We start from the raw sequence: 14366 nt of genomic DNA on the forward strand, positions 1-14366 counted from the left end.
AACAGGTGGAACGGTGGGAAGAGGAGAGGAAGTTTGCCATGGCCTCATCATTACCTTGTATTGTTCTTGTTGTTCTGGTCTTCAGTCCTGAGACTGGTTTGATGCAGCTCTCCATGCTACTCTATCCTGTGCAAGGTTTTTATCTCCCAGTACCTACTGCAGCCTATATCCTTCTGAATCTGCTTAGTGTATTCATCTCTTGGTCTCCCTCTACGATTTTTACCCTCCACGCTGCCCTCCAGTACTAAATTGGTGATCCCTTGATGCCTCAGAACATATCCTACCAACCGATCCCTTCTTCTAGTCAAGTTGTGCCACAAACTCCTCATCTCCCCAATTCTAGTCAATACGTCCTCATTAGTTATGTGATCTACTCATCTAATCTTCAGCATTCTTCTGTAGCACCACATTTCAAAAGCTTCTACTCTCTTCTTGTCTAAACTATTTGAGGCACTGAGAGCACAAGCGGACTAACCCACACTTTTTGTGAATTTGAGGTATTGACATGTTGTGATAACAGTATACGAGTATTATGCAATGCATGTTGATCTGTTTGTTTATCTGAAGGTTTGTCTAATGTAGCAACGTAAACATTGCTGTTGCACTCAACCGCCGATAGATACCGTTGAGAGCAGGAGTGGACTATGCGTCATAGTCCATTTGTGCTCTATGCTCTCCGTCCACTGCCATTGCGCGTGACGCCGGCGAACGAAAGACTTGTGTATTTAGTGTGGAACAACGTATTGGACCAGTGACCACGTGGACGTGTATTTCAGTTGATCAGCATGGCAGCCCCTGCGAAAAGCGTGGAGGAGCAATTGGAAGGTTAGTTTGTATTGTGTTCCATTCCTTTTTTGCGGATAACATTGTCGATTGTACACTAACGCGTTCATATGCAAACACGTCTAGATGTACCGTATCTCGAATGGTGACTTTGTTCAGAAAATGCAGGTTGTTTTCCATACGAAAACAGAATGACATACAAACAATACTTTATGTATTGCTATTTTGTGTAATCAAGTAACGATCACTTGTAATGTTATGTGTACAACAATGTTTTACCGCCCGCCGAGTTGTGATGAGCAATTGCTTCGCCTGTGGATACCAATGCACACGTTGACCATTACTGTAGTGTAGTTAATATTACATTGAGGGATGGATATTGTTATTACAGAGATGTTTGCGTCCGATGGGGAAGTGCCGGGAGACGCGAGAGCGAGCACGGCTGCAGCAACAACTGTTCCAGAGGACGTGCCAGAGACGAACGACGATGCCGTGGTACGGAGCCGAGGAAAGAAGCGCCTTAGAAACGAAGATAAATGGCTTCGTAACGTTAGGAAAGAACGGAGAGCTCTAGGTCAAGAGTATGTAAACCGTAAGGGTAACCTTGTACCTCGAAAGGAATTGCGGAAAATCAGCGAGTGTACGTGCCGGTATGAGTGCCACAAACACATCAACGAAGAACAGCAGGAACAAGTGTTCAATGAGTTTTATAATTTAGGCAGCCACGATCTGCAGTCGGCTTTCCTGTTTACCATGATTAAAGTCGTTGATAAAGCACGGTCTTACGTAGGTCAGCAACATTCACGTAGGGAGAAGACGAGATTGTATTACTTGCTCAATTCAAATGGGTCTGAAACGAGGGTGTGCAAAAGATTCTTTCAGAATACTTTAGCCGTATCTGCTGGAAGAATCGATAGGGTACTCAAGAATAAAGGGGAAAAAGCCACCCCTCCTCGTGATGGTAGAGGTAAAGGTGAACCTGGTAATAAAACACCTCGCCACAAAGTTGATGTAGTAAAACGTTTCATAGAAAAATTCCCGGCGTATGAAAGCCATTATGCGTATCATAAAAATAACGGTAGAAAGTATTTAGGACCAGATTTAAATTTATCAGTCATGTATTCACTGTACTGTGCAGAGGAGCAAATGCCCGTTTCTCATTTTATTTTCCGCAAAATTTTTTACGAAAACTTCAATTTGTCATTTCATCCACCAGTGTCCGACTCTTGTTGAACATGTGATGCTTTGCAGGTAAAAATAACAGCTGCCGATAATGATAAGGAGAGGACGGAGTTAATTGCAGAACGTGAATTCCATCAGCAAAAAGCTGAGTATGCACGGGCAGGTTTACATAGTGATACATTGCTTAGCAAATCAGATGGTAACGTTACAGTGATAACATTTGATTTGATGAAAACTTTGCCTACACCGATCATCTCAACTGGAGTTTGCTATTACAAACGTCAGTTGTGGACATATTGCTTTGGCATCCACAATATGCACAATGATGATGTATACATGTTTCTGTGGCATGAATCCATTGCGTCGAGAGGGCCACAAGAAATTGGTTCTTGTTTGCTGTACTTCATACGCAATTTTGTCAGGACTGAAAAACTAATTATGTACTCTGATCAGTGCGGAGGCCAGAATAGAAACATAAAGGTTGCTGTACTGTGCCAATACATTGTCAACAGCTCAGAGTTCTCTGTGAAGGAAATAGACCATAAATTTTTAGTTAGCGGACACTCGTACCTGCCCTGTGATCAGGATTTTGGCTTAGTTCAGAAACGAAAAAAGTATTTTCCTAATATTTACCGTCCTAAACACTGGAATGATGTGGTAGTGAGTGCCAGAAAAAGGAATCCATTCAAGGTAATTAATATGAATGCGGAATGTTTCTTTTCAACAAAACAACTCGAAAGAAACATCACGAATCGAAAAATGTCTTCTGGCAATTGTAAAGTACAATGGTTGAACATACAGTGGCTGCGGTATGAAGCAACCAACAGATTCAAAATATTGTATAAATACTCGAACCAAAACCAAGAGCCATTTCAGGAAATTGATGTGGCCAAACGAACATCCACATGCATCAGCAATCTCGAACTGCTTTATCCTAATGGAAATGTAATTACAGAGGCAAAAAAGAAGGATCTGCTAAGTTTGCTTCCGTATGTACCTCCACTTCATCATGATTTCTACAAAACTTTACAAACGTCATCAAATGCTGTAGAAACATTGCCTGTGGATGATTTTGAAATGTAACACAATGCGTAACATTACAGAAACCAATGTAAAATGGCACATGTAATGTGTACAATGTATACTAGTAATGAATACTATTGTCACATGCATCAGCGTACTAACGGACCTGTCATTGAGAATGTTCAACTACTTGGAGCGAAAATGGACTAAGCCACAACAAAACTGCTAATATTCTACTATATAGTACTTTTGTAATTTATCTATGTCAAAATATTGTTCAATAAAACCACAGTTACATCATATGCATGTTACAAGGCTGCAATGTATCACAAACATACATTATTTGTGGGCCCGTATTATGAGACCTGTTTCCTCCATATTGACTTCTCCGGGGTTAGTCCGCTTGTGCTCTCAGTGCCTCATTTATCGTCCATGTTTCACTTCCAAACATGGCTACAATCCATACAAATACTTTCAGAAATGACTTCCTGACACTTAAATCAATACTCGATGTTAACAAATTTCACTTCTTCAGAAACGTTTTCCTTGCCATTGCCAGTCTACATTTTATATCCTCTCTACTTCGACCATCATCAGTTATTTTGCTCCCCAAATAGCAAAACTCCTTCACTACTTTAAGTGTCTGATTTCCTAATCTAATTCCCTCAGCATCACCCGACTTAATTCGACTACATTGGATTATCCTCGTTTTGCTTTTGTTGATGTTCATCTTATACCCTCCTTTCAAGACACTGTCCATTCTGTTCAACTGCTCTTCCAAGTCAATTGCTGTCTCTGATAGAATTACAATGTCATCGGCGAACTTCAAAGTTTTTATCCTTCTCCATGGATTTTAATTCCTACCCCGAACCTTTCTTTTGTTTCCTTTACTGCTTGCTCAGTATACAGATTGAATAGCATCTGGGAGAGGCTACAACCCTGTCTCACTCCCTTCCCAACCACTGCTTCCCTTTCATGTCCCTCGACTCTTCTAACTGCCATCTGCTTTCTATGCAAATTGTAAATAGCCTTTCGCTCCCTGTATTTTACCCCTGCCACCTTCAGAATTTGAAAGAGAGTATTCCAGTCAACATTGTCAACAGCTTTCTCTAAGTCTACAAATGCTAGAAACGTAGGTTTGCCTTTCCTTAATCTTTCTTCTAAGATAAGTCGTAGGGTCAGTATTGCCTCACGTGTTCCAACATTTCTGCGGAATCCAAATTGATCTTCCCCGAGGTGGGCTTCTACAAGTTTTTCCATTCGTCTGTAAAGTATTCGTGTTAGTATTTTGCAGCTGTGACTTATTAAACTGATAGTTCGGTAATTTTCACATCTGTCAACACCTGCTTTCTTTGGGATTGGAATTATTATATTCACCTTGTATAGGGGAACGATTTTGTCTAAGTCTGACAACTGTCTCTTGACAGCATAAATTTTTAATTACTTGTTTCAGTTTTTACGTGTGTTCATTAAATCAAATTTCATCTGCGCTGCACAGTCTTAATGTGTCTAATTTGACCAGAACTAAGAAAAATAATAATATGTTTGTGATCGTATTCGTATATTCTGAAAGAAAATGTAAGTCACGGCCATGTAATGCACATTCATTTTTAGTATTAGGAAAATATACATTTTCGCGCATAACTCGTTAAGCAGTATTACGAAGCCACTTTGCGCTTTTGTCGGTCAAAGAGAAGATTATGTATGTGTGCATTTAGAGGATTAAAGACGCATTATGAATTCAGTTTCTGAGGATTCAGACAAGATTATCTGAGTATCCATGCACATTTACAGTAAAACGTCACAGTGTTATTCACGGGAGGAAAGGTGAGAGCGATGAATTCCACCTAAAAGTACTAGACTTTCTTTTAAAATATTTTCAAGTCACTTTCAGAATTTAACACATAAGTAAAGAAAATTTAAGCATTTTTATTTTAACAGGTGAGCGCTACATGGGAAAAGTGAAAAAATTTGTCGCTGCATGGAAACGTCAGGCTAACATTTATCATTAATTCGGTGCTTTCTCAAGCAGACTGAAACGTGCCTTTGCTACGCCTCTCTATCCTCTTTGTTCCTGAGGTATTATGCAAGATACCTCCAGGTTTTATCGTCTTCTCGGGAGCATACGCAGCTGAACCGTTTCTGGCCTGTGGTATCATGTATACAATACACATCGTGCTTCCTACAGCACACTTGTTCGTCCGTCTACCAATTGCCACGAGGTGGCAGCACTGATTGCAAATTCCTGATTCTCCAACTGCACTGCACTGCAACTGTCGCGGCAAAATAAACGTAAAGACTTCTCCTTTATTAATTACAAGTATTTCCACATGCTTTAATAGCTCATTAAACCTGTACTCACATTTCAGTTAATAGCTACCTACAAATTAATGTTAAAACAAATTTATAACCTTAAATTTTTAGGTATCAAATATGCTCGGGACTCTATGCTGACTTTGTTTATGTCAGTGGAAGTGGGTTATCGTTGATTGATTCTCAGGTCTGACTGCCATATTCAGAAGAACAATCAAAATGTCGGGCAAAAGGCAGCCTTTCCTTTGTACAGCGTGAGCATGCAAGGTGCCCCTTTGCTTCACTGTTGAGAGGAATTGCTTTAACACATTCCATAAAAAATAAAATTGTTAACTTAGTACTGATCCATGTAGCAATATCAAGAAAAGCAACAACACTTCGCAAAATATTGCCACGGTAATGTTGTTTAAATATTTTTAATTATTTACTTTAAATTGTTGAGAGTTTTGACACCAAGTGTGTATTTTGACCTATCTTGAAATCAACAGCAAATATGAGGAATATGGATAATGTATATGACAATATTTTTTTGTAATACAGCAAAATGAAGCTGCAGAGTTGTGTGTATGATTGTTGTGCGTAAGTCTTGAGGTATCATTTATGGTACCATTTGAAAAAAAAAAAAATTGTACCAATACTCGTTTGTGACAAGCAGCCTGCATAGTTGCTAAGTACGATTTGTTATGTTGGTTTACAGTGTGCTTGTGTATTCCTTGAGTGCATTGCGACTTGCTAGGCAGCTAATGTGTGACTTGCTCATCATGTACGGAGAGTGCAGGAAGAATGCAGTTCGTTCTTGTACGGTGTATGCCCCAAGATAATCCAGTAGATCATCTAGGGAGTTTGAGATATTCACTCTGCAGCGGAGTGTGCGCTGATATGAAGAGTTTGGAAGGTAGGAGACGAGGTACTGGCAGAAGTAAAGCTGTGAGGTCGGGGCGTGAGTCGTGGTTGGGTAGCTCAGATGATAGAGCACTTGCCTGCGAAAGGCAAATGTTCCGAGTTCGAGTCTCGATCCGGCACACTGTTTTAATCTGCCAGGAAGTTTCATCTAGGCAGTTATTTAGCAAGCTCTTCAACCACGCACGGGAAAGCGGTCTGTGTGGCGCCACCTGGGGAAGGTGTGTTGCCTTCCGAAACTGGGTTAAAACCGCCAGGAGACCCTCTGATTCCTGGAAACCTCCAGAATGTCTGAAGTGCTCTGTGGCTCAGAGGAACCTGAGTGGGGCGGGGACCGTAATGTCCTATCCCGTGGCCTTGACGTGGCCCCGGCGCTCAGTAACCCCCTTAGATGTGGTGAAGCTAACACGGGAAGGGCCGTCCATGAATGACGTTAAAAGGTTAGCCCTTAACTGGGTGCAATCCTCACAGAACCGCACTGGCCCACCGTGAATTATCAAAAGCGGTGGGTGAGACACGGTCGGCCATGATCCCCCAGTACGTGTGGAGGCCCTCCGGGGAACGTAACTCGGGTTTGAGTGCCGCACCGTCTCGATGATGTCAAACTCTACAACATAAGACCCGGGCCATATCATCATTTATATCACATCATCACTCTCATAACACCTCTGGGCTGTGGAACGGTGAGGGTTGTCGTTGTGTCAAGGAAGGACGCTAAACTCCCGTGAAGGTAGGACGTTAAACGCCCCCAACCCAAGGCGAAAGCGAAGGGTGCATGGCACAGGGGGAGCTGTGTCTGAGGGACTATCCATCTGTCCCTCCCTTATTTTCGCAGGGCACAATACCAGCTGGTGCTCTGCATGCCGGCGACCTCGTTTGTCGGCGTGGGACCTCGGCGCGAGTCGGCAAGTGCGCTTCGCCGCGCCCGTGGGTAACCGGGGCGTGTTCTGCCAAACCCAGGGGGTGGTGACATCGCCTGGGCCAGGTTAGCTGGGTCCAGACCGTCGAACGACTGGGTGACCGGCCCGCCACCTGAGTAGGAGCTGGTCCCTGGCCTGTAAGGTGGGATCTCGGGCTAGTAGGCGGCGAAGGACGAGAAGTGCATCCGCTTCTCCGGAGTGCGGGGTGCACTTGCCGATAAACACTGGAAGAAATCGTCGGTGACGAGGCCACTGAAGGGGACCAGGACACTGGCAACGGTGTACTGAACTCGGCGGCTCAGGGATGCCCTTGACCTAGGGACGAGGTTGGTGGGCGAGCTGCATCTTAGTCCCCCCCATGCCAGAGGAGCCGGTCCGGGGTAAGAGACGGGCTTCCAACCCTTTTTCGCTTGTCTAACAATGATGGCCACTGAAGAGACAAGCGACTTAAATGCGCCCATAAGGGCTTCGATGCTATCTGATCCCTCGCCACAGGATGGCCTGGGTCAGACCGCAGAAGAAAGCAATCTAGAGAGACATATGAGGATTACACAGCCTTTAGATCAAAACATTAAAAATGGGAAAATTAGTCAGGCCGCAGTGCAGGCAATTAAAAATGAACTGGCGGCATGGGCGATAGCCAATGAAAAACTAGAAGGGAGAATTGAAGAGCTGGAAAGGGAAAACGAACGGCTCAGGAAACAACCAGGGAAGACATGGGCCGGCGTCGCAGCACAAGCTGCTCCAAAGGCCCAAACAACAAAAGAGACCATTGCAAAAGTCTCTAAACGACCAGATACAGCAGTCTTCTTAAGACCATTACCCGGCCAGGACTTTAAGAAGGTGCAGGAAGTTTTTGCTACTACAGTAAACCCCATAAGAGAAAAGATCAGGATTAACAAGGTAAAGGTAACAAAAAATGTAGTTATTGTAGATGTAGCTTCAGAGGAAGATAAAAATAAGCTTTTAGAAAACCAAAAATTATGTAAGTCAGTAAAATGTGAACCCACCCGAAAGCGAAATCCACTGGTCATTCTGTATGACGTCCCAAAATCAATGACGGATGAGGACCTATGTGAGACCCTGTATCAACAAAACCTTGACGATTCAAATATAAGTATGGAAACCTTTCTAAAAGATTTTAAACTCAGATTCACGACAGGACCTAGGGACAGAGACGTAGTTCACCATGTTGCTGAAGTTACAGGGGGACTATGGAGAACACTGACAGCTATGGGCAGGGTGTACATAGGTTTTCACGCCATAAACGTGAAAGACTGCCTAATCGTACCCCGTTGTCACAATTGTGGGGACATTGATCATATTCATAAATATTGCAGTAGGAAGCCGGCCTGCTCCAGATGCGGAGAGGACGATCATGTAAGAAAAGATTGTAGGAAATCCGCTGTATGCATACCATGTATACGAAGGGGCAAAAAGGTGTGCGGCACAACTGGAAGGAATTGCCCAACATATAAATTACTCGAACAACGCCTAATCTCCAGAACAGATTATGGCTGATGGCAACAACAAAACCAGATCATCCAATAAAAGAAAGTCTCCAAGTAAGAAGGGACGCAGAAAGAGCAGAGAAATTCAAAGAATTTCTGAAATCTCTCCAGGAAACAAAGAAAAAGGAGATAACTGTGGTTGATTCAAGCACCCAAACCGAACCAGAAATAGAAATTGAAGAAATAGAAGAAACGGCTGACTCAGATACTTTGACAGAGCCCAAGACTCTGGATCATTTGAGTGTCAACTCGACACTCAACCCAGAGGCAGAAAGCTTCATCATCAATCATGAAAAAACAAGCCCAAAACAGACAATCATGGTTGACCTATGCATACAGACGGAGCCAGAAGAGGAAACAGAAGACAGTCTGCGACCGGTAGAATGTAATAGCATTGTTCCGCTTCAAGAAGGATCTCTCCAAACTATTGTACAAGATAATACAATCACAAGTACAATGCATATGGAAGTATTTCCGAGAGCCCCAGATCCGGATCCTAGAAGGATCTACCCGAACCTGGAGCTTGCTATGCAACTTTCACGCTTGGAGCAGCCGGCTGTCCTTACCACAGCACTCAGGCACGTCGTACGTATAGGGCATAAATATGGCAGAAAGGTCACCTTCTCGACAATGGAGGCTGTGGATAGGATACAGTTAAAGTCAATGAATCTTCCCACAGATTTCGGAGCTCTGCGTGACTTGCTCAGAAGGGTTTTCGAGAGAAGAGGTGAGGAATTCAACATGCAAGAGATCTATGTGCAATCTGTCCTTGCAAATGGCCGAATTGCTTCAGATTACAACAAACCATGGCCTGATTGCTATTTCCACACCTACTTCCCATAACATCTGAAATTCTAATAGGACAAATAAACACCCATAACAGTCGGCTGGTCATGCAGGAACTTCGGAAGGTAGTGGAGGAGAGGAGACTGGATGTAGTCTGTCTGCAGGAGCCATACTGCAGGGCGGGGCAGATCTCCTTCATGTCTACCACCTGGCAGACTATCTCTACCGGAGAAGAGCCGAAGGCAGTCTTAATAGTCACAAACAAGGCCCTAAGGGCCACTACACTAACACAGCTACCAAACAGTCATTGTAATGTAGTAGAATTACAAACACCAGTAGGATTAATACACCTCGTGAACATGTATTTCCAATATGGAGGAAATTTTGAAGATTTCTCAGACCACCTTGCGAGAATCATCACGACACTACGCGGGCGTAGGGTTATTGTTACAGCAGACATCAATGCCAAGTCCCCTATGTGGTACAGCGGCACAAGGGATGCTAATGGTGAGAAGGCTGAAGAATTAATCATGGCTTCCCAACTTGTAGTGGCAAATAAACCTGGTAATCCCCCCACCTACAGTAGAGGTGGAGGGCAGGGGACAAACATCGATGTCACCCTGGCAACTGCTAACGCCATCAGCATCATTGAAGGCTGGAAAGTTATTGAACACGTCACTACAAGTGATCACAACTTAATTACCTTCTGCCTCAGAGAAGAAGGGTGCCGCTGGGACCTAGGATGGGAAATCCAACTAAATTACAATAAAACCGATTGGGACTGCCTGGCTCGGGAGTGTGACATTCCGCCATTGCCGGAAGGTGACCTGGACATAGATAGGTACGCCGAAGAGCTGGTAGGGTCGATAGTCAGCGTGGTCAAGGCTGCTGTGCCAACCAGGAGGAGAGCCGTGGCGGCTTCCCCATCGCCATGGTCTGCCGATCTTGAACGTATGCGTCAGTCTGTGAGACGGGCGAGGAGGTACTACCAGCGAAGTGCCGTCTGGCAAGAAAAACAGTTATGGTTGCAGCAGTACAGGGAAGAAAAAGAACGATTCCAAAAAGAATTAAAACAAGTAAGAATGAAAAGTTGGGAGAGGTATGTTCTGAGCCAGCTAGCCACAGATCCGTGGGGAATACCATACAAACTGGTCAGGGAAAAAATCAGGTCCCCTGCGGTTCTCTCGACAATCAGAGACGGAGACAGAATGACAGAGTCGTGGCAGGAAACCGCTGAAGTTCTCCTGCGCACTCTGCTGCCAGATGACGAGGCAAATGAGGAGGATGACCTCCAACAACAAATTCGCAGGGAGGATCTAAATGAATACACCAACAACACCATGGTGTACCCCTTCACAGAGGAAGAAGTGGCTGCACAAATCAAATCACTAAAAAAGGGCAAAGCACCGGGGCCAGACGGCATAATCGTGGAGGTGGTGCAGTTCCTTGCCCCCCAGCTAGTGGCGTCTCTCACGGGACTGTTCAATGAGTGTCTAAGAACAGGGAGATTCCCTAAAATCTGGAAAAGGGCCACGTAATAATCATTAAAAAAGGGAAGGATAAGGACCCCACAGAACCCAAATCCTACAGGCCAATCTGTCTCCTAGACAATCTAGGAAAACTGTTGGAGAAGTTACTGGCTGACAGACTGACGGCGCACAGGATACTGCGCGGGATGAGCGACAGGCAGTTCGGCTTTAGGCCGGGGCGATCGGCGTCCGACGCAATTGCCCTGGCAGCTGAGGTCTGCAGCTCAACCCCGCACAAGTATGTGGTAGGCATCATGTTGGACATCAGTGGCGCCTTCGACAACCTGTGGTGGCCCTCGCTCTTCTCCCGCTTGCTTGAGAAGGAGTGCCCAGGGCCCCTCTATGGCTGTCTGAGGAGCTATTGCATGGACAGGGAGGTATGGCTATCGTCGCCTAGCGGAAGAACAAGTAAAACCATCACAAAGAGGTGTCCCCAGGGATCAGTTCTGGGGCAACTCTTTTGGGATATAAACATAGAACCTCTCCTAGAGAAATTACAACTAAGTGAGGACGTGCTAGACGTGATAGCTTATGCTGACGACCTCCTCCTGCTGGTAGGCGGCCGCAGCCGAGAGGAACTAGAGCCTAAGGTAGAGCAAGCTATGATAGTGCTTCAGAAATGGTGCCAAGAAGCAAAAATGAAAGTTGCACCGCACAAATCCACATATCTATTAATGAAAGGCAGTCTCGTCAGAAATCCAACCGTCAGAATTGAGGGAACTCCAGTTCTTCGGCGTCGAGAGGCTAGATACCTAGGAGTCACAATAGACGAAAAATGGAATTACAATACTCATATAGAAAACATTACGCAGCGAGCATTGGAAGTTCTAAATAATCTTATCAGTATAGGCCATAGAAGATTCCACCTACCTCCCAACTTGATCAAACTTTATCACAACAGTATCCTAACATCCTTAATAGGATATGCGAGCGGGGTTTGGGCACACAGGCTCACGAGAGTGGTGCCCGCAGTGACCGTGAGAAGGCTGCAGCGGAACATGCTGTTGCGTTCAGTCGGGGCATACCGAACAACACCTGGGGGGGCCCTACTGACAATAATAGGATTACGTCCCTTAGACATAAAAATTAGAGATCAGGGAGCGTGGTACTGGGTTTCCAAAGGAAAGATAGATAAGGCCAGGGAAATCATGGGGGTACAAGTAGGGGATAGATATGCAATAAAGAGAAGGGGCGAAGAGTTATGGCAACAGCAATGGGAAGAAGGGTATTCCAGCTACTACCGAACATCAGAGAAAGGCTTCAAATGAGCCACTTTGAGCCGAGCAGAGGTCTGCTGCACTTTCTTACAGGTCACGGGCCATATCCGACATATCTATGTCGATTTGGAAAACGGGCGACACCAGCGTGCGACTGTGGTGCTCCGGATGGATGGCTCTGAGCACTATGGGACTCAACTGCTGAGGTCATTAGTCCCCTAGAACTTAGAACTAGTTAAACCTAACCAATCTAAGGACATCACAAACATCCATGCCCGAGGCAGGATTCGAACCTGCGACCGTAGCGGTCTTGCGGTTCCAGATTGCAGCCCCTTTAACCGCACGGCCACTTCGGCCGGCGCTCCGGATGGAACATCCGAACATGTCGTCTATGACTGCACGTTATATGACGATGTGGCGCTCGAACTTAGGAATCAGTTACCAAACAGAGACATATACACACTACTGCGACGTGCCGAGACCTTCAATGTCCTCAACAATTTGGCAAATGAAATATCCCAAAAGGTCTTGAGGGATTTTATTACTAACCAACACGGTTAGAGATCAAAAAATATAACCCGATGAAGACTTACGTGCACCTGCAATTTCCGCCGAGCGCGGTACTGGCCGGTTGCTTCACAACTGGAATCCGCCGCGCTGTCGGATCAGGGGAGCAGGAGCACCATTCCCGGACTTGACATATGCACTAAGATTTGATAGGAAGTAGTTACACTAGAATAACGTAAAAATTAGAATACTAACATTACTAACATAGGTAGGGACTGCAGCGATTCCAATAGTAGTAGGCCAGCCCAGTGCCAGGGGCATGCTCACTGGGATTAGCTCAGTGAGCAGGTCGTTTTAGTAGGTTTGTATTTCGTCTGGCACACCTGTAACGCTGCAGAGTAGCTAGACTTAGAATAACCAGAGTAGTCAAGCACTTAGATTAACCCTGTCCATAGTAAGTGCCATTAATTAAGTAGTATAAGCTGCTTGTTTTTCAAGTATAATAATTGGACCCACTAATTACATAAGGTGGTGGGTTAGTGTGTATCATACAATGTTTGTTGTTTATAAATAATTTGTATCACAATACCTTCTTTTCGATTGTTTTATAATGTTGTTGTATCAATAAAGTTAAAAAAAAAACTCTTCAACCAGTTACGTGGAAGTTGTAGTAAAACACCCAGGAAACGTAACAGGAAGAAACAAGTGACGATAGAAGACGGGGAAATTAATGTTCTTGCTGCTGTTGCAGTTGATCCGCACGTTAGCATCCGTGGAATTGCACGAGGAAATGGCGTGAGTCAAGTAAGTGCCCTACGCATTCTCCATAGACATGGGTTCCATCCCTGCCACATCTCTCTCCATGAAGAGCTGCATGGAAACCATTACGGGAATCGTATTAACTTCTGTACATGGGCATTAAGGTAACGTACTTCAGATGTATCATGTACCTTGTTTAGTGATAAAGCCACATTTACCTATTATGGCCAGGTAAACCGACGAAACATGCACTATTGATCTGTTGACAATCCCAATTGGCATCATCAAGCGGAACGTCAGCGTCCATGGAGTGTAAACGTACAGAGTGGGACAGTGAACCATCAACTACCCGGCCAATTTTTCATAGACGGAACACTGAACGCGCACAAGTATCGCAGTCTCCTAACAGACTATCTTCCACGGGCGCTAGAAGACGTTCCTGTACAGAGTAGAAGGAACCTGTGGTACCAACATGATAGTAGTCCAGTCAACAGTCCACGAAACACTACAGCATGTCTTCACGAATTGTTTCCAGATCGTTGAAATGGACGCAGTAGACCTGTACCTTGGCCGGCCCGTTACCCGGACTTGAAGCACGTAGACATTTTTCTGTGAGAAAAGCTGAAAAACGATGTCTACAAGAAGCTACCAACTACACCCAATGATATTCAGCGACTTATAATTGCAGTCTGTTTGGACATCTCCGCTGGAATGCTACCACGTGACCATCAGTTGTTACATAACAGACCGGAAGCGCGTACTGCCGCTGCCGGTGGTCATTTTCAGCACAGTATGTGATGGTCAATTGTCTCGTTACTGGTTAGAATATACATAACTAGAGTATGCACTTGCGTCATTCTTTAGTGTGTGCTACCACAAGTATTGCACAACTAATGGTGTTTGAACTTTTCAAAATGCAATGTCTCGTAAACGACT

General features: G+C 44.6%; 1 protein-coding gene across 1 annotated transcript; it reads left to right on the top strand.

Moving 5' to 3' along the window:
* The first annotated feature begins 605 nt into the window (after window positions 1–605).
* LOC124796217 lies at window positions 606–2031 on the top strand. The gene is made up of 2 exons (XM_047260307.1): window positions 606–825; window positions 1175–2031. The coding sequence occupies exons 1-2, from the start codon at window positions 786–788 to the stop codon at window positions 2014–2016; spliced, it is 882 nt and encodes a 293-aa protein (XP_047116263.1). The 5' UTR covers window positions 606–785; the 3' UTR covers window positions 2017–2031.
* The last annotated feature ends 12335 nt before the right edge of the window (window positions 2032–14366 follow it).

This window comes from Schistocerca piceifrons, chromosome 4, assembly GCF_021461385.2.
Source record: "Schistocerca piceifrons isolate TAMUIC-IGC-003096 chromosome 4, iqSchPice1.1, whole genome shotgun sequence".
NCBI lineage: Eukaryota > Metazoa > Arthropoda > Insecta > Orthoptera > Acrididae > Schistocerca > Schistocerca piceifrons.

Coding starts and splice junctions, on each gene's coding strand:
- LOC124796217 (XM_047260307.1), top strand. CDS start 786: ATGGCAGCCCCTGCGAAAAGCGTGGAGGAGCAATTGGAAG. Junction 826..1,174: donor CGTGGAGGAGCAATTGGAAG/GTTAGTTTGTAT, acceptor TTGTTATTACAG/AGATGTTTGCGTCCGATGGG.